The 24,087-nt window shown below is 44.4% G+C and overlaps 1 protein-coding gene across 1 annotated transcript; it reads right to left on the minus strand.

The window, feature by feature from the left end:
* Nucleotides 1-4,309: 4,309 nt before the first annotated feature.
* On the minus strand, nucleotides 4,310-9,814 carry LOC135525333 (diencephalon/mesencephalon homeobox protein 1-B-like). The gene is made up of 5 exons (XM_064953035.1): nucleotides 9,784-9,814; nucleotides 6,731-6,895; nucleotides 6,321-6,499; nucleotides 5,069-5,462; nucleotides 4,310-4,862 (listed from the first exon to the last, which is right to left on the minus strand). Exons 2-5 carry the CDS (start codon nucleotides 6,882-6,884, stop codon nucleotides 4,426-4,428), a joined length of 1,164 nt encoding a protein of 387 aa, XP_064809107.1. The 5' UTR covers nucleotides 6,885-6,895; nucleotides 9,784-9,814; the 3' UTR covers nucleotides 4,310-4,425.
* Nucleotides 9,815-24,087: the final 14,273 nt, after the last annotated feature.

Below are 24,087 nucleotides of genomic sequence, written 5' to 3' on the forward strand. Positions count from 1 at the left end.
CTAAAACAATGTTGGAGAGGGCTTATGGTAGAGAAATTAACATTAAATTCTCTGGCAACAGCTCTGGTGGACATTCCTGCAGTCAGCATGCCAATTGCACGCTCCCTCAACTTGAGGCATCTGTGGCAGTGTGTTGTGACAACTGCACATTTTAGAGTAGCGTTTTGTCCCCAGCACAAGGTGCACCTGTAATGATCATGCTGTTTAACAGCTTCTTGATATGCCACACCTGCCATGTGGATGGATTATCTTGGCAATGGAGAAATGTTCAGTAACAGGGATGTAAACTAATTTGTGCACACATTGAGAGAAATAAGCTTTTTGTGTGTATGTGAACATTTCTGGGATATTTTAGCTCAAGAAAACACATTCACATTTTATTACATTCCCCAGCAAGAACACAATGTGGCTCAAACAGAAGGGGGAATTAACAGTCACTGACCAACAACCAAAACAAAACGGGTGGGGTTTTAGGAGGGGTTCTGAAAGACACATGGGGGGTGTCCACTGAAAGTTGACTAGCAACAACACCTGGAATCTAGAAGACCACCATGAACGCCCATTAAATTTGCACAAGAGGCAAACAAAAGAAAAACCCACACCAAACTTAAAGACGGGAAGCAAACCAAAAAGGTAGAGCAAAACAAAGTCAGATAAAGGATTGTTTGTTTAGAACTCAAAATAGATAGCGCAAATTAAAAGTGTTGATCCTCCGCATCTATCCAAACAACTGGTACGCTTCGCTTAAATAGCACCTGGGACAGCACAGGTGAACACCTCCCCACTAACGATATGGCAACCAGCACAGGTGTAACACAGACTGACTAACGAGATGACACCGATCTGCGTGCCCTACGTGCTAATGATCTATACGTGCTAAAGTCCAACCTACAAAAAACATAAACGGAAAAAACAAATCCTTTAACACAATGTTGCGTTTATATTTTTGCTCGGTGTTTTTTGTATTGTATTAATTTCATACTGAATGGTCTCTCCTAAAGTTGTAACTTTTAGGAAGTCTTTGCGTGCGGTGTGTGTGTTCCTACGTGTGTGCACTCTTGTGCCGATACAGTAGTTTTAAAGCCGTCTTCCCCGTACAATATAAGAGTTCAAACCAGTTTGTCCTCTGTAGCCTGTGATGTGTTCACAAAATTGTTTGGATTAAACCATTCATAAATTGTAATTTGCATAATTTTAATAAACCTCTAAAATAATAATCTCATTAACCAATCAGTCTTCATACATGTGGTTTATTCCCTTGCATTTTAACATATAAATGACTCGCATTTAAGTAAAAAATTGACAAGTACACGTCTGGGATCTACAATGATTAAATGCATATACTGTAGCTATGGCCTGGGTGCCTGTCCGTTTCTGCTTTAGTCAACAACACCAAGTTTTTTTTCTTGTCTTTTTAAGGATGTACCAACGCTCTTGAACGCAGAAACAGCCTGGCACCCACATAACAGGTTGAACAGTTTTACATTTGAACGTCGCTCTGTTCCCCCTGTAGGATTCCATAGACTAATCTGTACCGAGCAGGTATTGGCTCATTCTACTGGGGGGTCCTTTGCATTAAGCCACAATGGAACAATTCCAAAATAGTTTGAATGTCTCTTGTAAGTACTCCGACACAAAAGGAGACACCAACTTACACTCCCTAACCATGCAGGGTAGGGGTGGCAGGGTAGCCTAGTGGTTAGAGCATTGGACTAGTAACCTGAAGGTTGCAAGTTCAAATCCCCGAGCTGACAAGGTAAAAATCTGTCATTCTGCAGTTAACCCACTGTTCCTAGGCCGTCATTGAAAACAAGAATTTGTTCTTAACTGGCTTGCCTAGTAAAATAAAGGTATAATAATAAAAAAGATGGGATGGAAACAAACATGGAGGGGTATTTACAGTACAATGTGGAATAAATTCTTGCAGGTGGGATGTAACAAAGATCTATTATATTGACTAGATAGTCTAGTGACTGCTCTTACAATGGAAATACATATCCTCGAAGACGGGAGGAGGCAAGATCAGGTTAGACCATTTTAGCCAATGAGAGGGCAGATACGCATGTGAACAACAGGCAACTCCTATATAAATTAATTTACTAAATCTTTTTTTTTTTTCAAAATGCCATGTGCATCCACTTAAATCAGTGCATTCATAGCAACCTATCCACTGACACTTCTATTCACTCAAATAAGCCTCCGGTAGCAAATTAGCAATTACATTTTTTGTTCACCAAATTCAACATTCATTGACCTCCATACAAAAATGTCTCCCTAGTTTTGTTTTCGTGGACAGATTTTGGGCGGAGTGAACCATCTTGCTTCGCCTCTTCCTCTCTGGATGTAGCTCTAAAACAGGAAGTATTGTCCATCTGCCAGGTGCAGGGCATTGTGGGATTTGTAGGCTATTGAACTGGCCAGTCTGTCCTGTTGTAAATATTTGAATGGGAGTTTTCTTTGTACCATTTCTATCTTTGTGCTGTTGTAATCCCTGTCTCAGATGCATGCAAAGCTCATCTTTAATATTATTGTCACCCTCACCACTTCTAGTGTTGAGATCATCAGATATACTGTAGACGACCATAATGCATTTGCCCCATATGAGATGATGGCTTTGTGATTTAGGAGTGTAGCATTTGAAGCCTGATCCAACTGGTTTGGTAGGGAGTATACTGAACAAAATATAAACCGAACATGCATCAATTTCAACGATTTTACCCAGTTACAGTTCATATAAGGAATTCAGTCAATTGAAATCAGTTCATTGGGCCCTAATTTATGGATTTCCCATGACTGGGCAGGGGCGCAGCCATGGGTGGGCCTGGGAAGGCAATGGCCCAACCACTGGGGAGCCAGGCCCAACCACTGGGGAGCCAGGCCTACCCACTGGGGAGCCAGGCCTACCCACTGGGGAGCCAGGCCTACCCACTGGGGAGCCAGGCCTACCCACTGGGGAGCCAGGCCTAACCACTGGGGAGCCAGGTCTAACCACTGGGGAGCCAGGCCTAACCAATCAGAATTACTTTTTCACCACAAAAGAGCTTTAATTACAGACAGAAATACTCCTCAGTTTCATCAGCTGTCCAGGTGGCTGGTCTCAGACGATCCCGCAGGTGACGAAGCCGGATGTGGAGGTCCTGAGTTGGCGTAGTTACACGTGGTCTGCGGTTGTGAGGCCGGTTGGATGTACTGCCAGATTCTCTAAAACAATGTTCGAGGTGGCTTATGGTAGAGAAATTAACATTGAATTCTCTGACAACCGCTCTAGTGGACATTCTTGTAGTCAGCATGCCAATTGCACACACCTCAACTTGAGACATCTGTGGCATTGTGTTGTGTGACAAAACTGCACATTTTAGAGTGACCTTTTATTGTCCCCTTCAAAAGATGCACCTGTGTAATAATCATGCTGTTTAATCAGCTTCTTGATATGCCACACCTGTCAGGTGGCTGGATTATCTTGGCAAAGGAGAAATGCTCATTAACAGGGATGCAAACAAATTTGACCATGAAATTTGCTTTTTGTGCATATGGACAATTTCTGGGATATTTTATTTGAACTCATGAAACATGGGACCAACACTTTACATGTTCCATTTATATTTTTCTTCAGTATAGTAGTGAGATTGCACTAGGTCTATGTATCTCACCTGCAAGGGTGTCAAATAAGTATAGTCCGGTAGGGTTCTTATCTAATGTTCAGTCCCAGTGTACAGAACTGATGCAGTGTCTATAATGTCCAGTCCCATGCAGTCCCAGTGTACGAAACTGGTGCAGTGTCTATAATGTCCAGTCCCATGCAGTCCCAGTGTACAGAACTGATGCCGTGTCTATAATGTCCAGTCCCATGCAGTCCCAGTGTACAGAACTGATGCAGTGTCTATAATGTCCAGTCCCATGCAGTCCCAGTGTACAAAACTAATGCAGTGTCTATAATGTCCAGTCAGTAGAAAGGGTCATAGCATCTGACTGTGTCCCAGGTAAGAATTTGTTCTTAACTGACTTGCCTAGTAAAATAAATAAAAATAAAGGTAGCTGCCCTGCCCTGGGGGGTCAGTTGGGTAGCGTGTCCAGGGGGTCAGTTGGGTGGCGTGTCCAGGGGGTCAGTTGGGTAGCGTGTCCAGGGGGTCAGTTGGGTAGCGTGTCCAGGGGGTCAGTTGGGTAGCGTGTCCAGGGGTCAGTTGGGTAGCGTGTCCAGGGGTCAGTTGGGTAGCGTGTCCAGGGGTCAGTTGGGTAGCGTGTCCAGGGGGTCAGTTGGGTGGCGTGTCCAGGGGGTCAGTTGGGTGGCGTGTCCAGGGGGTCAGTTGGGTAGCGTGTCCAGGGGGTCAGTTGGGTGGCGTGTCCAGGGGGTCAGTTGGGTAGCGTGTCCAGGGGGTCAGTTGGGTGGCGTGTCCAGGGGGTCAGTTGGGTAGCGTGTCCAGGGGGTCAGTTGGGTAGCGTGTCCAGGCCCAGGGAGGCAGCATGCTGCTTGGCCCTCAGACGCAGGTTCTCGATGCTGGTGGTCTTGCTGTTGAGGCTGGGTAGGCTGCTCGGAGGGGCCTGGAGACCCGTCAAGGGGCTGTTCCACACCTGCTGGGCCTGAGACATGGACACTTGGGACATGGATGCCTGGGACAGGGACTGGTAGTAAGATTGGCAGGGCAGAGAGCCCAGGGGGGAGGGCATGTTGACGTTCATGCCCAGGTAGGGCAGGGAGGAGGGGGTACTCATGTCGAAGGAGGGGTAGTGGACCACGTTGTTGGTTGCAGCCATGTGCTGGCGGAACTGCTCCTGCAGACGGAAGAGGCTGAGGGGGGACGAGGCATAGGAGCCTTGGGACACACAACTGCTACCACCGCTAGAGGAGGGGAGGGAGGGAGAGTCTGAGAGAGAGAGATTTTAGTTATAGTTTTTATTATTTTTGAGAGAAAGATGTATTTTCCGCTTTCAAGACAAATTCATAATAATATAGAATACATTGAAGTCTTGCAGATAAGGGATGATCACACTAACAAAAATTGACATATCTGCATCTACAGTATAATAAATACATATGTCTCATGGCCCATTTGTCTATGGGATTTCTCACCTGGTGTAGGGCTGAAGCGTTTGCAGGATGGAGATCCTCCTCCCGGCTGCAGCCCTGCACCGCCCTGCTGCACCTCCCCCTGATGCTGATGCTGATGAGTATCCTGCAGCCTCTCCCACTTCAGCTCCTCATCACCGTTGTCCTCTGCAGCCGACTCGCTGTCCGAGGCCTCCGGGGAGGTGATGTTCACCTCCACACTCATCTCCACAGGCTGGGGCCGCATGGTCTCCGAGAGGGAGGGTGGCGATGGAGATGTCTGGGTGGAAGGGTCGGGGGTCTTGACCTCTTCCTCGTCACCTCCCTCTCTGTTGGCCTCCTTCTGTTTCTGGAGCTGCTCCTTCTGCAGGCTGCGTTGCTTCTTGCGGAACTTGGCGCGGCGGTTCTTGAACCACACCTGGTGAGAGGACGGATGTCAGTTGTTATACAGTAATAAACACAATTTCATCACTTTGTAATAAACTATAATTCTCTAATAGCCAAGGCTTCTGATAATGTCAATTTTGGTGATTTGTTACATGGCTTTGGTGTGTCAAACCTGTAAATTACTAATATCATTTTAACTAATTGCATTTGAACTCCTTGACAGCGGAACTCAAAAACATCCACTTGTCATGGCCAGAAGCAACAAAAAAAGCAGCCGAGACCCGCAACGTTGGAGATCTTTAGAATGGTCCTATGTTCCACCAGCAACGTTGGAGATCTTTAATATGGTCCTATGTTCCACCAGCAACGTTGGAGATCTTTAGAATGGTCCTATGTTCCACCAGCAACGTTGGAGATCTTTAGCATGGTCCTATGTTCCGCCAGCAACGTTGGAGATCTTTAGCATGGTCCTATGTTCCACCAGCAACGTTGGAGATCTTTAGCATGGTCCTATGTTCCACCAGCAACATTGGAGATCTTTAGCATGGTCCTATGTTCACCCAGCAACGTTGGAGATCTTTAGTATGGTCCTATGTTCCACCAGCAACGTTGGAGATCTTTAGTATGGTCCTATGTTCCACCAGCAACGTTGGAGATCTTTAGTATGGTCCTATGTTCCCCCAGCAACGTTGGAGATCTTTAGTATGGTCCTATGTTCCACCAGCAACGTTGGAGATCTTTAGCATGGTCCTATGTTCCCCCAGCAACGAAGACGGTTAAGTAAGTATTTCTCAACATCACCCACACTCCCCCTCTTCTACACAACCAATACTGAAAGTTAAGATGCAGGTGAAATGGTTTATTTATTTTGACTAAGTAGTATCCTCACCTGCACACGGGCCTCTGGTAAGTTGGTACACATGGCCAGGCGTTCGCGCATCACCACGTCAGGGTAGTGGGTCTTCTGGAAGGTCTTTTCCAGGGCCTCCAGCTGCTGGGCAGTGAAGGCTGTGCGACTGCGCCGCTGCTTCCTGTGCTGGGAGCCATACCGGGCCTCGAGGATTATGTCTTGAAATGTGCAGCCGTTGAAGGAAAAGAGATTGGGCCAATTTAATTGAGGAACAGGTCATATAGTGCTTATCAATAAGCCTTTCTGAAACAATGTAACAATTTATTGCATTGAACTCTAGAACACATTTTGAACATAAGACAACAATTTTTGTCCATCACACAGCATGATAGCCTGATTTATGGACAGATTTACGCAGTAGAATTAATAAATGTGCAACCAGTTCTTACCAGCCAGTCTCTCTGCCAGCGTGAGCGCGTGCACGGACGGCCGGTAGTCGGGCGCGTGCTGGGCATGCTGCGCCGCCTGCTGGTGGAGATTGTACATGGCATTTAGTGAGTTCATGGCGTGGAGAGAATATCCATTCACTCCGTAGTGCTGCATGGCTGCGTCACCTGTAAATACAGAGGGATAAATTGTTTCAAACAATTCGTTATTGTTGAATTAGTAAAACCAGTAATATCAGTGTTTTGATTTATGTACCTGTAAGCAAGTCTTGGGCTGCAAATGTAGGCCTAGATTTAAACATCAAGTGGCCTAAATTATTATCGAACATTTTTGTTTTACACTTGTATTTATGCTGGCTATGTATTTATATTAAACTTCGTTTTTTTATATCCATTAATTTAAGGTGTTTTATTGTCACATACACCGGATAGGTGCAGTGACGTGTTGTTTTACAGGGTCAGCCATAGTAGTAAGGCGCCACTGGAGCAAATTAGTGTTAAGTGCCTTGCTCAAGGCAACATACAGATTTTTCACCTTGTCGTCTCGGGTATTTCAACCAGCGACGTTCCATCACTGGCCCAACACTCTAACCTAGGATACCTGCCGCCCGTTTTATTAAAACTGTCAGTAGCTGATTTCATATAACCTAATGGTGAAGCTGCATTTGGACATGATCCAATATTACATCAGTTATTATATGTCTATAACTGTAAATATGTTTCTTTAAGAAGATTCAAGCTGAGAGTGACATTATTATATGACGACATTGAGAAACCTTGCCAGCCACTAAACCTATAAACCCCTTTTGCCACGGAGAGCTCGCTATTTAACCAGTCCTTCCCATGAGAGTTCCCCCCACTAAAGCCCGAGGGGCTGTGTGAAATAATTAGCCTACTCTCCTGTGTTATCGCAACATTAATGCTGATATTGATATTCATTAATTTAATGTCGCCCTTGACGTTGTGCCTGAATAGCTAAGCGACGTGGGCCTACTAAATAGGCAAACTATAGGTCCCCTACAGCGCTAGCAGAATTTAAAAACTAAACAATGATCAGAAATTAATCAGGGACTTTTCTCCTGAAAAAGCACACAAAATAAATTGGTGTGACCAGACTCATTTATTAAATGATATTATCATATTTTCATTGAGTCCTATAAATTGCCTAATTATTGTCATTATCCATAACGTGTAGCACAATAGCGTGCATAATAGCATAACTAACCATTTTTATTTACACAGATTACGCCTATAGATTACGATAGAAAATGCCCCAAGCCTGCTGTTGAAAAGGCTACCTACCACATAAATCAGAAGTTGGTCAGTGCGTTCCGAATTTAATCACATCCTGAGAATTAAACAAGTCAAAACGAATCATGTTTTAGTGTTTTATTTCATTGTAAAACAAGTTGTCCTAGCTTCATATGCGTTCATTTTGCGTTCAAATTTTTGAACAATTCTGTAAAAACTATCTAGGCCTACAATAATATTTGTTTGAATATAATTTGAATCCCTCAAAAATGTGGATTAAAATATGCCACTTTTGGATTTATTTATTTTCTTCGTCTAGTAGGCTTACATCGAGTTGAAACGTATGTCGAAAAGATTATACAGTCGACGGTATTATTTTGTTTTATATGCTCTTGGGAATGAAAAGCCCGAAGGGTGACAGCGGGAATTTGTACCCCAACAATAAAGCTAAATACAGTACCAAAATCATAGTATCAGACCGCTATCAAGACCTTAACATTTCAGCGTGTAATTGATCATGCAGAAATGTAGAATGCTCGAAGTTACATAAGAATTGGTAATAAAAGCTTAATATAATCAGAATAATAATCAGAATCAACGCTCATAACCTGGATATACCTTATATAAAGTCACGTTCTTATTGTCACCAAATGCAGGAGCATGAACATTTACTAAGATCTATGTCTGAATGCTATACATATCTTGATTTATAATTTATGATGGAAGCATACCTATCATGAATTGTCTCATTTTTTGCCTTGACAATAATACAGTACACATTTACAGAGATTATCATAGGCCTAAAATACAGGCTTAAATCATAGGCTTACTTTTTACTGTCATATTTCATTATTATTAGTATTATTACAATGGAATGATTTATAATAAACTGGAATATGCCATAGGCCATTAGGGAACACTTTACTTTGGCCAGGAACGGGACAGAAGGTGCTTATCAAAATATTTATTTCGCTCCCTGAGTACTGGAGTTGAATGGGAGCCGTTTCTCCTGGTCTATGGCGGCTCCCGCCCCACTACCCGGAGGCTTGCAGAGGCGGGTAGATGTAAGGTTAAATATATGCATAGGTAACGCCTGTTGGCTACTCATCTAATGTAGGTGCAAATAGGTTTCAACTACTAGGTGTGTGTGTGTGATTAATAATGTCCTTTTTTGAATATGACTGTTCCTCATAAGTGTCATTGCCTGTAGCCTACATATTGTTTACAATTGCTTTATTGAGGTTTTTAATAATTTTCATCACTAAAAATATGAATCTCTCGATGTGGACAAAGTCAGATAGCCTTGGGGAGCTGATTTAACACTCATTATGCTAATTGCCGTGGATTTAGTTCTATCCCACACACCGTAGAGGCTAAATATCGGCCCGCTGATATGCCTGTACAGGCGACACACTCTTTCTTCTACATTGACCCTTTTTTTCAAGTTTTGCCCAAAATTACCCCGGTAGACGTGGATCATTTAAATTAAGAAACTATTCCGGAGATTTAAAAATGTCATGAAATAATGTTGAAGTCTAAGTTTCAGTTTAGACTTTTCAAATCAAATTTTATTGGTCACATACTCATGATTAGAAGATGTTAATGCGAATGTAGCGAAATGCTTGTATTCCATGCATAATGAGAAGACCCGGGCAATATATTGCTCCAATGTTTAAATGGAAGAGGTTTAAAGTTGCAAAGAAATGCAATAAAACTGGAATTGTGACAGACGCACATCAATTTACTTTACTAAAAGGTCCAACCTGATTGTTTATACAGATGCATGCCTTTCAAAAAGGTCTTACCTCTTACGTACGCTGCCCGTGGGGTCGTGGCCTATAGCCTATGTCCGGCTGTTTTCAAATGGAATATTAGCTTTCAAAGTATCACCTTGTATGTTACTTCTCAATTCCGTGCTGTTTAGTCCTGTATACTCATGTTTGAACTCAAAACTCCTCAGGAATACTGTAGTCCGTTTTCTGCGCGCGGTGCTCTCACTCTCCAGTCGTTGGAGAATACCGAGAGTTGCCATCCAAAGGGCTCGCGCACGACGAATGGGCTTTAAGGAGCTCGAGCGCCTGGTGAGGTCATGCAGGATTTCAAATGGACCTTTGCTGTGTCAACCAAAAGAGGTTTCTTCTACTCCAAGCTTTCTCATTACTGATTTAAACTATTAATTAATTAATCATTTCCTGGACATTAATGTTATAATTATAGTATCATTAAGCCTATCAAAATATCAATATTATTATTATTATTATTATTATTTTTGCCATATAGGCCTACACCAACATATTTTAATTTCATTTTCTTAGGCCATAAACTTTTAATTGTACGTAGAGGTCATGCATTAGGGAAACCCGCATGTTGCTCAGTCTATATTTTGATATGCAGAAATATGTGTTTCCTTGACTCATTATCTTAATTCAGATATACATTTGGTAATTGTTTTGCATGTCGGCCCTTTGTAGCCTACTGTGTGTATATATTTGGTCAATATGCAGTCTATTTTCAAACGGAACACGGAATATTGACTAAAATCTTCCATGTCATGTTGCAAACACATGTAACATTATAATAGCCTACATATAATCATAGCAATAATAATAATAGTAATAATAGGTTCATTCAAATCTGTGGTAAATAAGAACTTATGATTGTTCATTCAAGAAGTGCCAATGGCTTCAATGACGCTTTCAATTACAATGGTTTGCATGCAGGGTTTGAGGTGTTTAAAGGGCTATTAAGTTACTCATGCTTTAATTTTATTTGCTTTTCGACTTTGTCGAGCCACTTGCAGAGGAGACTGCGGTGGAGAGCTGGCTAATAGATGCTAGGGTGCTGCCTTTAGAAACTCTCCCGGCCCCAAGGGATTTAGTTTAGGATTGCAGAGACAAGACGCCATTTCAGACTCCAAAAAACGGTCTTAAAATGACTGCTACTAAGAGGATTAAAACAATAATGTCCCTCTCTTCTTCAAGGTTTTTAGAAATGATTTATTCTGGAGAAAAACCGTTTAGGCTGGAATTAAGGGTAGCCTTCTAATGTAGTGCTTGCATATTTTGTTGAAGTTCTCCAAGAGGAGAGAAAGTGAGGGTGGGGGGGTGAATCTTACACTCAATGTGATCTTTGGTTATATTCATATATAGAATTTTCGACTTTACACGGAAAGAAAACGTGTAGGCACTCGCGACACGGTCACAATCCAGTCAAGAGGTGAATTATCAATAACAACTATGCCGGAGAAATTATTTTAAAAATACACTCAAGACGAATATGTTGTTGTATTTTATTTGTAGGTCGTGCAATTCTCACATCTTGATTGACTACATGAAACAATTGTGAAACTTATGATGCAAATAGTGGTAACGATATTAAATTGTTGTGGAATGAATAAGCCGTTTTGGCATAGCCTGGTGGATTGAGCAGGTTGGCAGGACGAGTTACTGCGCGCCCTGGAGATCATTACGCGCAACAGATGGACTATTCAATATCTCTATGAATCATGTTTATTTGTGATACTTTATCATATTAGGCCTATCTACTACAACAATGATCTATGCAGATCCAGTAAATTTAATGAGAGGTTTATTCAACATCAGAATGGGTGTTTTGCTATTCTCTTGTTTTAAATCTTTGATTTATTGTCGAAGAAAATTGTTCCCGATTTGAGTCTTGATGGGTCTTGGTGACTTAATAGCCATGATAATCCCTTATTATAATGATGACTGTCACGCCTTGGTCTTAGTATTTTGTGTTTTTAGTTTATTAGTTGGTCAGGCCAGGGTGTGACATGGGTTTATGTTATTGTGTTAATATATTGGGGTTTTTGTAGGCATTGGGATTGTGGTTGATTAGGGGTGTGTTTAGTTTAGGTTTGGCTGCCTGAGGCGGTTCTCAATCAGAGTCAGGTGATTCTTGTTGTCTCTGATGGGGAACCGTATTTAGGTAGCCTGGGTTTCATTGTGTATTTTGTGGGTGATTGTTCCTGTCTCTGTGTAGTTTCACCAGATAGGCTGTACTTAGGTTTCACGTTTTGTTGTTTTATATTTTGTCTCAGTATTTTCATGTATTCGTCATTTGTTTCATTAAACAACATGAGTAACCAACACGCTGCATTTCGGTCCGACTCTCTTGCAACAAACGAAGAACGCCGTTACAATGACAATGATTTAGGCCTAATAGTAATTTTCAATATTCAACTAATAAGCCTATTTAAGTGATAATTAGACTATCTATAGGGTTAATAGACCTAATGAAAATAACGACAACACGTTTGGCAGTGCATCAATAAAGCTGAATTGGGAGTTAATTGGAACAAATGCACATTCGTTTCCCATTGTTTGTTATTATTTTTGGGAAAGTTTTTATTCCTTCAAGTCGACCCCTTGTCATCACATATCACGGAGTATTTGGGTCTGCGAGAGAAATCGGATTAACTTGTGAACTGATGGAAATAAGAACGTAAACGGGAGGCAAATCTGGGCAGTGTCTCTTTGTGGGAACACTTTCTAAAGCAATTAAAGCGAGAAGGTATACCCCCAGCTGCTCTTCCTCAAATCAGCTGTCTACAGAACTTAATGCGGGCTAATGTCCAGCGCGTCGAAAAGGTTTAAAGCCAAGGGTCATGACGAAGACTAATTTATATTAGGCCTACAGCGATATTTCTGTCTCAATACAATTCAATTTAAGGGCTTTATTGCTCTAGGGCTCATTGTTTTCTGCATACCCGGCATCTGGTCAGTTCAGACTTTATCATGTAGAAGCCTCGAATGATCCGTGTCTTTGCTCTTCTTCATCTCTGAATGACGTAGGCCTGCCTGCTTTCAGGATCTAAAACTGTATCCAGTCATATCAGGACTTTGGGCAGCACATGCCTTCATAAACTAACTCCAGCGGTAAAACACTAAATGGTAACTAAAGGACTTTCGATTATAGTTTAATCATGTTTATTACGCATAGGCGTTTCATTTTACAGCTCAAAAATAGAGCACATTTTAGACTGATATTTTGCATTAATAGAGTGGAAAATGGAGTCTCTCAAAGCACATTGAGTCATTATGAGGTTTTCGCAACCCAAGTGAACTGGACTAACTGCACTGACTCTCCACACCTTAGAACACATCCACTTACCCACGCACACACACACACACAGACACACACTACCGTTCAAAAGTTTTAGAACACCTACTCATTTAATTAAAAAATGTATATACTTTTTTATACTATTTTCTACATTGTAGAATAATAGTGAATACATAAACTATGAAATAACACACATGGAATCATGTAGTAACCAAAAAAGTGTTAAACTAATCAAAATATTTTTCATTTGAGATTCTTCAAATAGTCCCCCTTTGCCGAGATGACAGTTTTGCACACTCCTGGCATTCTCTCAACCAGCTTCATGAGGTATTCACCTGGAATGCATTTCAATTAACAGCTGTGCTTTCTGCAAGTTAAATTCCGCAAATTCTTTCCATCTTAATATCACGTTTAAGGTAAGACCCAAATGCAGACTGCCGAAGTAACAATGTTTATTACAATTGGGACAGGCAAACGACAGGTCAAGGCAGGCAGGGGTCAATAATTCAGAGTGGGTGTAAGGCACCAGAACAGCAAGTGGGCTCAGGGTCAGGCAGAGGTTGGTAATCCCGAGTAGTAGGGCAAAGGTACAGGGATGGCAGGCATGCTCATGGTCAGGGCAGGCAGAATGGTCAACACTAGGAAAACTAGGAAACAGGAACAAATCGAGGGACAGGACCAGAGGGGAAACCGCTGGTAGGCCTGACGAAACAAAACGAACTGGCAACAGATAAACGGAGAACACAGGTATAAATACACAGGGGATAATGGGGAAGATGGGTGACACCTGGAGGGGGGTGGAGACAAGCTCAAAGACAGGTGAAACAGATCAGGGTGTGACACTTGTGTTTGATCCAATAAGTTGTGTTGTGACAAGGTAGGGGGGTATACAGAAGATAGCCCTATTTGGTAAAAGACCAAGTCCATATTTTGGCAAGAACAGCTCAAATAAGCAAAGAGAAATGACAGTCCATCATTACTTTAACAAAAGGCTAAGCTTATGTTTGAATATATTTATTTCATTTCATTTGCGATTTCCATGAATAGGAAAAGTTGCGTTATGCTAATGCGTTTGAGGCTATGATTACGCTCCCGGATACGGGTTTGCTCGTCACAAGAAGTTAAGATATGAAGGTCAGTCAATCCGGAAAATGGCCTCCACAATCACCCGACCTCAACCCAATTAAGATGGTTGGGATGAGTTAGACCGCAGAGTGAAGGAAAAACAGCCAACAAGTAATAAGCATATGTGGGAACTCCATCATGACCGTTGGAAAAGCATTCCAGGTGAAGCTGGTTGAGAGAAGAGTTTGCAAAGCTGTCATCAAGGCAAAGGGTGGCTACTTTGAAGAATATAAAATATATTTTCATTTAACTTTTTTTGTTACTACATGATTCCATATGTGTTATTTCATAGTTTTGATGTCTTTATTTTTACTATTTTCTACATTGTAAAATAATGATAAAGAAAAACCTTTGATTGAGTAGTTGTGTCCAAACTTTTGACTGATGCATACATGCTACACACACACACACATCACAACTACTGCTACCAGACTCTTATTATTATTATTATTATTGCGAAATACTGCGCTTTTGAAACAGCTGTAAATACTGTACTATAAATTGTACCTTCCTGTATTAAACTTATGCTGAAATGTGTCACGCCCTGGCCATAGGCTAAGGTGGGCATTCTATGTTCAGTTTCTATGTTTTGCATTTCTTTGTTGTTTGGCCGGGTGTGGTTCTCAATCAGAGGCAGCTGTTTATCGTTGTCTCTGATTGAGAACCATACTTAGGTAGCTTTTTCCCACATGAGTTTTGTGGGTAGTTGTTTTCTGTTTTTGTGTCTGCACCAGACAGAACTGTTCCGGTTTCATTTATTCTCGTTGTTTTTGTTAATCAGTGTTCAGTTTAAATAATAAAGATGAAGACGTACCACACTGCGCTTTGGTCCACTACTTCCAACAGCCGTTACAGAACTATCCACCACCAACAGACCAAGCAGCGTGGTAAAAAGGAGGAATGGACATGGGAGGACATCCTGGACGGCAAAGGATCCTACATATGGGAGGAGATCCTGGCTGGAAGGGATCACCTCCCATGGGAACAGGTGGAGGCAGCCAGGAGAGCGAAGGCAGCAGGAAAAGGGAACCAGCAATTTTGAGGGAACACTGCTGGCAAGGAAGCCCGAGAGGCAGCCCCCCCCCCCAAAAAAAAAAAAATTGGGGCACATGGGGAGTGTGGCAGAGTCAGGTTGGAGACCTGAGCCCACCCCCCGTGCTTACCGTGGCGAGCATGGGATTGGTCAGGCCCCGTGCTATGGGGTGATGCGCACTGTGTCTCGGCCGAATATTCACAGGCCGGTGTGCTCGGTGCCAGCGTCCCGCATTTGCCGGGTGGAAGCTGGCATTTAGCCAGAAAGGGTGGGGCCAGCTCTGCGCTCGAGACCGCCAGTGCGCCTCCAAGGCCCAGTGTATCCGGTGCCTCGGCCAAGGAATAGGCCTTCTGGATGTCTCCCCAGCCCCGACGAGTCCTGTCTCTCCCTCCTGTCCGGAGCTGCCAGAGTCTCCCTCCTGTCCGGAGCTGCCAGAGTCTCCCTCCTGTCCGGAGCTGCCAGAGTCTCCCTCCTGTCCGGAGCTGCCCTTTGTTCCAGAGGCGCCTTCCAGTCCGGGGCTCTCTGCGAGGGCTTTCAATACGGGGTCGGAGGTGAGGGTCCCCGCTCTAGAGGCGTTACTTAAGTGGACCGAGCCATAGGTGGAGCGGAGTCCACGTCCCTCACCAGAGCCGCCACCGCGGAGTAATGCCCACCCAGACCCTCCCCTATAGGTTTAGGTTTTGCGGCCGGAGTCCGCACCTTTGGGGTGGGGGGGATTGTCACGCCCTGGCCATAGAGGCTTTTATTCTCTATTTTGGTTAGGCCAGGGTGTGACTAGGGTAGGCATTCTATGTTCATTTTCTATGTTTTGTATTTCTTTGTTGATTGGCCGGTGTGGTTCTCAATCAGAGGCAGCTGTCTATCGTTGTCTCTGATTGAGAACCATACTTGGGTAGCTTTTTCCCCACGTCGGTTTCGTGGGTAGTTTTCTGTTTTTGTGTCTGCACCAGACAGAACTGTTCCGGTTTCATTTAGTCGCTTGTTGTTTTTGTTAATCAGTGTTCAGTTTAAATAATAAAGATGAACATGTAGCACTCCTTCCAACAGCCGTTACAAAATGTTTATTATATTCTACTGATCCATTTACTTTATGTTCGTATTCGTAACTTTTTCTATTTCTTACTCTTGTTGCATTGTCGAGAAGGAACCTGCAAGTAAGCATTTCATTGAAAACTTGAAACACACGTTTCATGCATGAAGTGCACATTTTAAAATGGGAGTCTAAAGGTAAGTGTTTTCATAGATTTCATGTTGCTTGCAATCATTCACATTCCTTGGTTTCTGGTAGCATTCGAATACTCATTAACAAATCACATTGCTCTCTTGTCTTCAAATCAAGTTTATTTGTCACGTGCACCGAATACAACAGGTGTTTGGTGCACAGTGACCTTACAGTGAAATGCTTACTTACAGGCTCTAACCAATAGTGCAAAAAAGGTGTTAGGTGAAAAATGGGTAGGTAAAGAAATAAAACAGTAAAAACACATGCTATATTCAGTAGCAAGGCTATAAGATTAGCGAGGCTACATACAGACACCGGTTAGTCAGGCTTATTAAGGTAGTATGTACATGTAGGTATGGTTAAAGTGACTGCATATATGATGAACAGAGAGTAGCAGTAGTGTAAAAGAGGGGGGAGGGTGGGTGGCAGGACACAATGCAGGTAGCCCAGTTAGCCAATGTGCGGGAGCACTGGTTGGTTGGCCCAATTGAGGTAGTATGTACATGAATGTATAGTTAAAGTGACTATGCATATAAGATAAACAGAGGGTAGCAGCGTAAAAGGAGGGTTTGGGGGGGAACACAATGCAAATAGTCCCGGTAGCCATTGATTACCTGTTCAGGAGTCCTATGGCCTGGGGAGTAAAAACTGTTGAGAAGCCTTTTTGTCCTAGACTTGGCACTCCGGTAACGCTTGCCATGCGGTAGTGGAGAGAACAGTCTATGACTGGGGTGGCTGGGGACTCTGACCATTTTTAGGGCCTTCCTCTGACACCGCCTGGTGTAGAGGTCCTGGATGGCAGGCTGCATAGCCCCAGTGATCAAATCCAAATCAAATGTATTTATATAGCCCTTGAATCAGCTGATATATCAAAGTGCTGTACAGAAACCCAGCTTAAAACCCCAAACAGCAAGCAATGCAGGCGTAGAAGTGATGTACTGGGCCGTACGTACTACCCTCTGTAGTGTCTTGCGGTTGGAGGTCGAACAATTGCCATACCAGGCAGTGATGCAACCATTCAGGATGCTCTCGATGTTGCAGCTGTAGAACCTTTTGAGGATCTCAGGACCCATGCCAAATCTTTTTAGTTTCCTGAGGGGGAATAGGCTTTGTCGTGCCCTCTACATTGAGGGATAGGTTGTTATTCTGGCACCTCACAGCCAGGTCTCTGACCTCCCTATAGGCTTTCTCGTCAGGCCTACCACTGTTGTGTCGTCTGCAAACTTAATGATGGTGTTTGAGTCTTTCCTGGCCATGCAGTCGTGGGTGAACAGGGAGTACAGGAGGGGACTGAGCATGCACCCCTGTGGAGCTCCAGTGTTGAGGATCAACGTGGCAGATGTGTCGCTACCTACCCTCACTACTTGGGAGCGGCCCGTCAGGAAGTCCAGGATCCAGTTGCAGAGGGAGGTGTTTAGTCCCAGGATCTTTAGCTTAGTGATGAGCTTTGAGGGTACTATGTTGTTGAACGCTGAGCTGTAGTTGATGAATAGCATTGTCACATAGGTGTTCTTTTTGCCCAGGTGGGAAAGGGCAGTGTGGAATGCAATAGAAATTGCATCATCTGTGGATCTGTTTGGGCGGTATGCAAATTGGAGTGGGTCTAGGGTTTCTGGGATAATTTTGTTGTGAGCCATTACCAACCTTTCAAAGCACTTCATGGCTACGGACGTGAGTGCTACGGGTCTGTAGTCATTTAGGCAGGTTGCCTTTGTGTTCTTGAGCACAGGGACTATGGTGGTCTGCTTGAAACATGTTGGTATTACAGACTCAATCAGAGACATGTTGAAAATGTCAGTAAAGACACCTGCCAGTTGGTCAGCACATGCCCGGAGCACACGTCCTGGCAATCCGTCTGGCCCTGCAGCCATGGGTATGTTGACCTGTTTAAAGATCTTACTCAAGTCAGCTATGGAGAGAGTGATCACACAGTCGTCCGGAACAGCTGATGCTCTCATGCATGCCTCAGTGTTGCTTGCTTCGATGCGAGCATAGAAGTGGTTTATTTCGTCTGATAGGCTCGTGTCACTGGGCAGCTCGCAGCTGTGCTTCCCTTTGTTGTCTGTAATAGTTTGCAAGCCCTGCCACATAGGACGAGCGTTGGAGCCGGTGTAGTAAGATTCAATCTTAGCCCTGTATTGACATTTTGCCTGTTTGATGGTTCGTCGCAGGGCATAGCAGGATTTCGTGTAAGCTTCCTGGTTAGAGTCCCGCACCTTGAAAGCGGGAGCTCTACCCTTTAGCTCAGTGCGAATGTTGCCTGTAATACATGGCTTCTGGTTTGGGTATGTACGTACGGTCTCTGTGGGGATGACTTCCTCGATGTACTTATTGATGAAGCCAGTGACTGATGTGGTGTACTCCTCAATGCCATCGGAAGAATCCCGGAACATGTCCCTGTCTGTGATAGCAAAACAGTCCTGTAGTTTAGCATCTGCTTCATCTGACCACTTTTTTTATAGACCGAGTCACTGGTGCTTCCTGCTTTAGTTTTAGCTTCTAAGCAGGAATCAGGAGGATAGAGTTGTGGTTGGATTTACCAAATGGAGGGCGAGGGAGAGCTTTGTACACGTTTCTGTGTCTGGAGTACAGGTGATCTAGAATTCTTTTCCCTCAGCTTGCACATTTAACATGTTGACAGAAATTTGGAAGAACTGATTATAGTCTCTGCATTAAAGTCTCTCGGCCACTAGGAGCGCCGCCTCTGGGTGAGTGGTTTCCTGTTTGCTTATTTCCTTATACAGCTTATAACTCAACAACCTCTAACAAGGTATCCAGTCTTAGTCCGAGGTTCTGTCTCAAACGGCACTCTACTCCCTACACTTCTGAACAGAGCTCTGTGGCCCCATTTGGGCCATCAGAATGGTGGATAATGATACATCATCTGTAAGTTGAATCGGAAAGTACTGTAGAGGGTGAGGGGAAATTAATGAAAATAGATGCAGTGTATTTCTGAATCATTACTGTGAGACATATTAAAGGTCCAATGTAATCAAAAGTGTGATTTTTCTATGTTATATTTCCACATTATGAGGTTGGAATAATAATGTGAAAATGATGATGTATTCCTTTAGGTGTAAGAACTGTTTGAAAAGACTGCCTGAAATGTTTGCCTATTTTGGTGGGAGGGAGTTTTGGCCCGCCTCGTGACCAGAGGAGACTGGTGGGAGGGAGTTTTGGCCCGCTTCGTGACCAGAGGAGACTGGTGTGAGGATCTATAGGAGAACAGACATTCTGTAGGCTGAAATGAAATACATAAACGGTATCAAGCACATCAAACGTATGGAAACCACATGTTTGACTCTGTTCCATTCCAGCCATCACAATGAGCCTGTCCTCCTATAGTTCCACTGCTGGTGAGATCAACAGGCGGTAAATTAGTTGATAGACCAATAAGAAAGAGTTTAAAATCTCTCTACCAATAGCCTCAGCTGAGTCCCCAACAACCGGATGTTCCGGTTTTCAGGGGAAATATAAAGAGAGCCTGTGACACGACTTCTGCTCTTGGATGTTAACAAGGTGACACTCCGTCTTGGATTGGTCGAACAGTGCAGAAGAGAACCTACCCCAACAGTTATTTACATTTTCGTCATGAGGGTATATACACTGCTCAAAAAAATAAAGGGAACACTTAAACAACACAATGTAACTCCAAGTCAATCACACTTTTGTGAAATCAAACTGTCCACTTAGGAAGCAACACTGATTGACAATAAATTTCACATGCTGTTGTGCAAATGGAATAGACAACAGGTGGAAATTATAGTCAATTAGCAAGACACCTCCAATAAAGGAGTGGTTCTGCAGGTGGTGAACACAGACCACTTCTCAGTTCCTATGCTTCCTGGCTGATGTTTTGGTCACTTTTGAATGCTGGCGGTGCTTTCACTCTAGTGGTAGCATGAGACGGAGTCTACAACCCACACAAGTGGCTCAGGTAGTGCAGCTCATCCAGGATGGCACATCAATGCGAGTTGTGGCAAGAAGGTTTGCTGTGTCTGTCAGCGTAGTGTCCAGAGCATGGAGGCGCTACCAGGAGACAGGCCAGTACATCAGGAGATGTGGAGGGGGCCGTAGGAGGGCAACAACCCATCAGCAGGACTGCTACCTCCGCCTTTGTGCAAGGAGGAGCAGGAGAAGCACTGCCTGAGCCCTGCAAAATGTATTTATTTATTTAACCTTTATTTAACCAGGTAGGCAAGTTGAGAACAAGTTCTCATTTACAATTGCGACCTGGCCAAGATCAAGCAAAGCAGTTCGACACATACAACGACACAGAGTTACACATGGAGCAAAACAAACATACAGTCAATAATACAGTATAAACAAGTCTATATACGATGTGAGCAAATGAGGTGAGATAAGGGAGGTAAAGGCAAAAAAAGGCCATGGTGGCAAAGTAAATACAATATAGCAAGTAAAACACTGGAATGGTAGATTTGCAATGGAAGAATGTGCAAAGTAAAAATAAAAATAATGGGGTGCAAAGGAGCAAAATAAATACATTAAATACAGTAGGGAAAGAGGTAGTTGTTTGGGCTAAAATATAGGTGGGCTATGTACAGTTGCAGTAATCTGTGAGCTGCTCTGACAGTTGGTGCTTAAAGCTAGTGAGGGAGATAAGTGTTTCCAGTTTCAGTGCTTTTTGTAGTTCGTTCCAGTCATTGGCAGCAGAGAACTGGAAGGAGAGGCGGCCAAAGAAAGAATTGGTTTTGGGGGTGACTAGAGAGATATACCTGCTGGAGCGTGTGCTACAGGTGGGAGATGCTATGGTGACCAGCGAGCTGAGATAAGGGGGGACTTTACCTAGCAGGGTCTTGTAGATGGCATGGAGCCAGTGGGTTTGGCGACGAGTATGAAGCGAGGGCCAGCCAACGAGAGCGTACAGGTCGCAATGGTGGGTAGTATATGGGGCTTTGGTGACAAAACGGATTGCACTGTGATAGACTGCATCCAGTTTGTTGAGTAGGGTATTGGAGGCTATTTCGTAAATGACATCGCCAAAGTCAAGGATTGGTAGGATGGTCAGTTTTACAAGGGTATGTTTGGCAGCATGAGTGAAGGATGCTTTGTTGCGAAATAGGAAGCCAATTCTAGATTTAACTTGGGATTGGAGATATTTGATATGGGTCTGGAAGGCGAGTTTACAGTCTAACCAGACACCTAAGTATTTGTAGTTGTCCACGTATTCTAAATCGGAGCCGTCCAGAGTAGTGATGTTGGATGGGCGGGTAGGAGCGGGTAGCGATCGGTTGAAGAGCATGCATTTAGTTTTACTTGCATTTAAGAGCAGTTGGAGGCCACGGAAGGAGAGTTGTATGGCATTGAAGCTTGCCTGGAGGGTTGTTAACACAGTGTCCAAAGAAGGGCCAGAAGTATACAGAATGGTGGCGTCTGCGTAGAGGTGGATCAGAGACTCACCAGCAGCAAGAGCGACCTCATTGATGTATACAGAGAAGAGAGTCGGTCCAAGAATTGAACCCTGTTGCACCCCCATAGAGACTGCCAGAGGTCCGGACAGCAGACCCTCCGATTTGACACACTGAACTCTATCAGAGAAGTAGTTGGTGAACCAGGCGAGGCAATCATTTGAGAAACCAAGGCGGTCGAGGCTGCCGATGAGGATGTGGTGATTGACAGAGTCGAAAGCCTTGGACGGATCAATGAACACGGCTGCACAGTAATGTTTCTTATCGATGGCGGTTAAGATATCGTTTAGGACCTTGAGTGTGGCTGAGGTGCACCCATGACCAGCTCTGAAACCAGATTGCATAGCAGAGAAGGTATGGTGAGACTCGAAATGGTCGGTAATCTGTTTGTTGACTTGGCTTTCGAAGACCTTAGAAAGGCATGGTAGGATAGATATAGGTCTGTAGCAGTTTGGGTCAAGAGTGTCCCCCCCTTTGAAGAGGGGGATGACCGCAGCTGCTTTCCAATCTTTGGGGATCTCAGACATTTACATTACATTTACATTTAAATCATTTGGCAGACGCTCTTATCCAGAGCGACTTACAAATTGGTGAATTCACCTAATGACATCCAGTGGAACAGCCACTTTACAATAGTGCATCTAAATCATTTAAGGGGGGGGGGTGAGAAGGATAACTTTATCCTATCCTAGGTATTCCTTAAAGAGGTGGGGTTTCAGGTGTCTCCGGAAGGTGGTGATTGACTCCGCTGTCCTGGCGTCGTGAGGGAGTTTGTTCCACCATTGGGGGGCCAGAGCAGCGAACAGTTTTGACTGGGCAGAGCGGGAACTGTACTTCCTCAGTGGTAGGGAGGCGAGCAGGCCAGAGGTGGATGAACGCAGTGCCCTTGTTTGGGTGTAGGGCCTGATCAGAGCCTGGAGGTACTGTGGTGCCGTTCCCCTCTCAGCTCCGTAGTCAAGCACCATGGTCTTGTAGCGGATGCGAGCTTCAACTGGAAGCCAGTGGAGAGAGCGGAGGAGCGGGGTGACGTGAGAGAACTTGGGAAGGTTGAACACCAGACGGGCTGCGGCGTTCTGGATGAGTTGTAGGGGTTTAATGGCACAGGCAGGGAGCCCAGCCAACAGCGAGTTGCAGTAATCCAGACGGGAGATGACAAGTGCCTGGATTAGGACCTGTGCCGCTTCCTGTGTGAGGCAGGGTCGTACTCTGCGGATGTTGTAGAGCATGAACCTACAGGAACGGGCCACCGCCTTGATGTTAGTTGAGAACGACAGGGTGTTGTCCAGGATCACGCCAAGGTTCTTAGCGCTCTGGGAGGAGGACACAATGGAGTTGTCAACCGTGATGGCGAGATCATGGAACGGGCAGTCCTTCCCCGGGAGGAAGAGCAGCTCCGTCTTGCCGAGGTTCAGCTTAGGTGGTGATCCGTCATCCACACTGATATGTCTGCCAGACATGCAGAGATGCGATTCGCCACCTGGTCATCAGAAGGGGGAAAGGAGAAGATTAATTGTGTGTCGTCTGCATAGCAATGATAGGAGAGACCATGTGAGGTTATGACAGAGCCAAGTGACTTGGTGTATAGCGAGAATAGGAGAGGGCCTAGAACAGAGCCCTGGGGGACACCAGTGGTGAGAGCGCGTGGTGAGGAGACAGATTCTCGCCACGCCACCTGGTAGGAGCGACCTGTCAGGTAGGACGCAATCCAAGCGTGGGCCGCGCCGGAGATGCCCAACTCGGAGAGGGTGGAGAGGAGGATCTGATGGTTCACAGTATCGAAGGCAGCCGATAGGTCTAGAAGGATGAGAGCAGAGGAGAGAGAGTTAGCTTTAGCAGTGCGGAGCGCCTCCGTGATACAGAGAAGAGCAGTCTCAGTTGAATGACTAGTCTTGAAACCTGACTGATTTGGATCAAGAAGGTCATTCTGAGAGAGATAGCGGGAGAGCTGGCCAAGGACGGCACGTTCAAGAGTTTTGGAGAGAAAAGAAAGAAGGGATACTGGTCTGTAGTTGTTGACATCGGAGGGATCGAGTGTAGGTTTTTTCAGAAGGGTGCAACTCTCGCTCTCTTGAAGACGGCAGGGACGTAGCCAGCGGTCAGGGATGAGTTGATGAGCGAGGTGAGGTAAGGGAGAAGGTCTCCGGAAATGGTCTGGAGAAGAGAGGAGGGGATAGGGTCAAGCGGGCAGGTTGTTGGGCGGCCGGCCGTCACAAGA

This window comes from Oncorhynchus masou, chromosome 31 (genome assembly GCF_036934945.1).
Source record: "Oncorhynchus masou masou isolate Uvic2021 chromosome 31, UVic_Omas_1.1, whole genome shotgun sequence".
Lineage (NCBI taxonomy): Eukaryota > Metazoa > Chordata > Actinopteri > Salmoniformes > Salmonidae > Oncorhynchus > Oncorhynchus masou.

Bases quoted from the DNA above. Each gene is read 5' to 3' on its own strand.
- LOC135525333 (XM_064953035.1), bottom strand. From the start codon at position 6,884: ATGCAGCACTACGGAGTGAATGGATATTCTCTCCACGCCATGAACTCA. The intron at 6,500-6,730 runs GTAAGAACTGGT...GCACATTTCAAG, and splicing joins GCTGGCAGAGAGACTGGCTG to ACATAATCCTCGAGGCCCGG. The intron at 5,463-6,320 runs GTGAGGATACTA...TCCTCTCACCAG, and splicing joins TACCAGAGGCCCGTGTGCAG to GTGTGGTTCAAGAACCGCCG.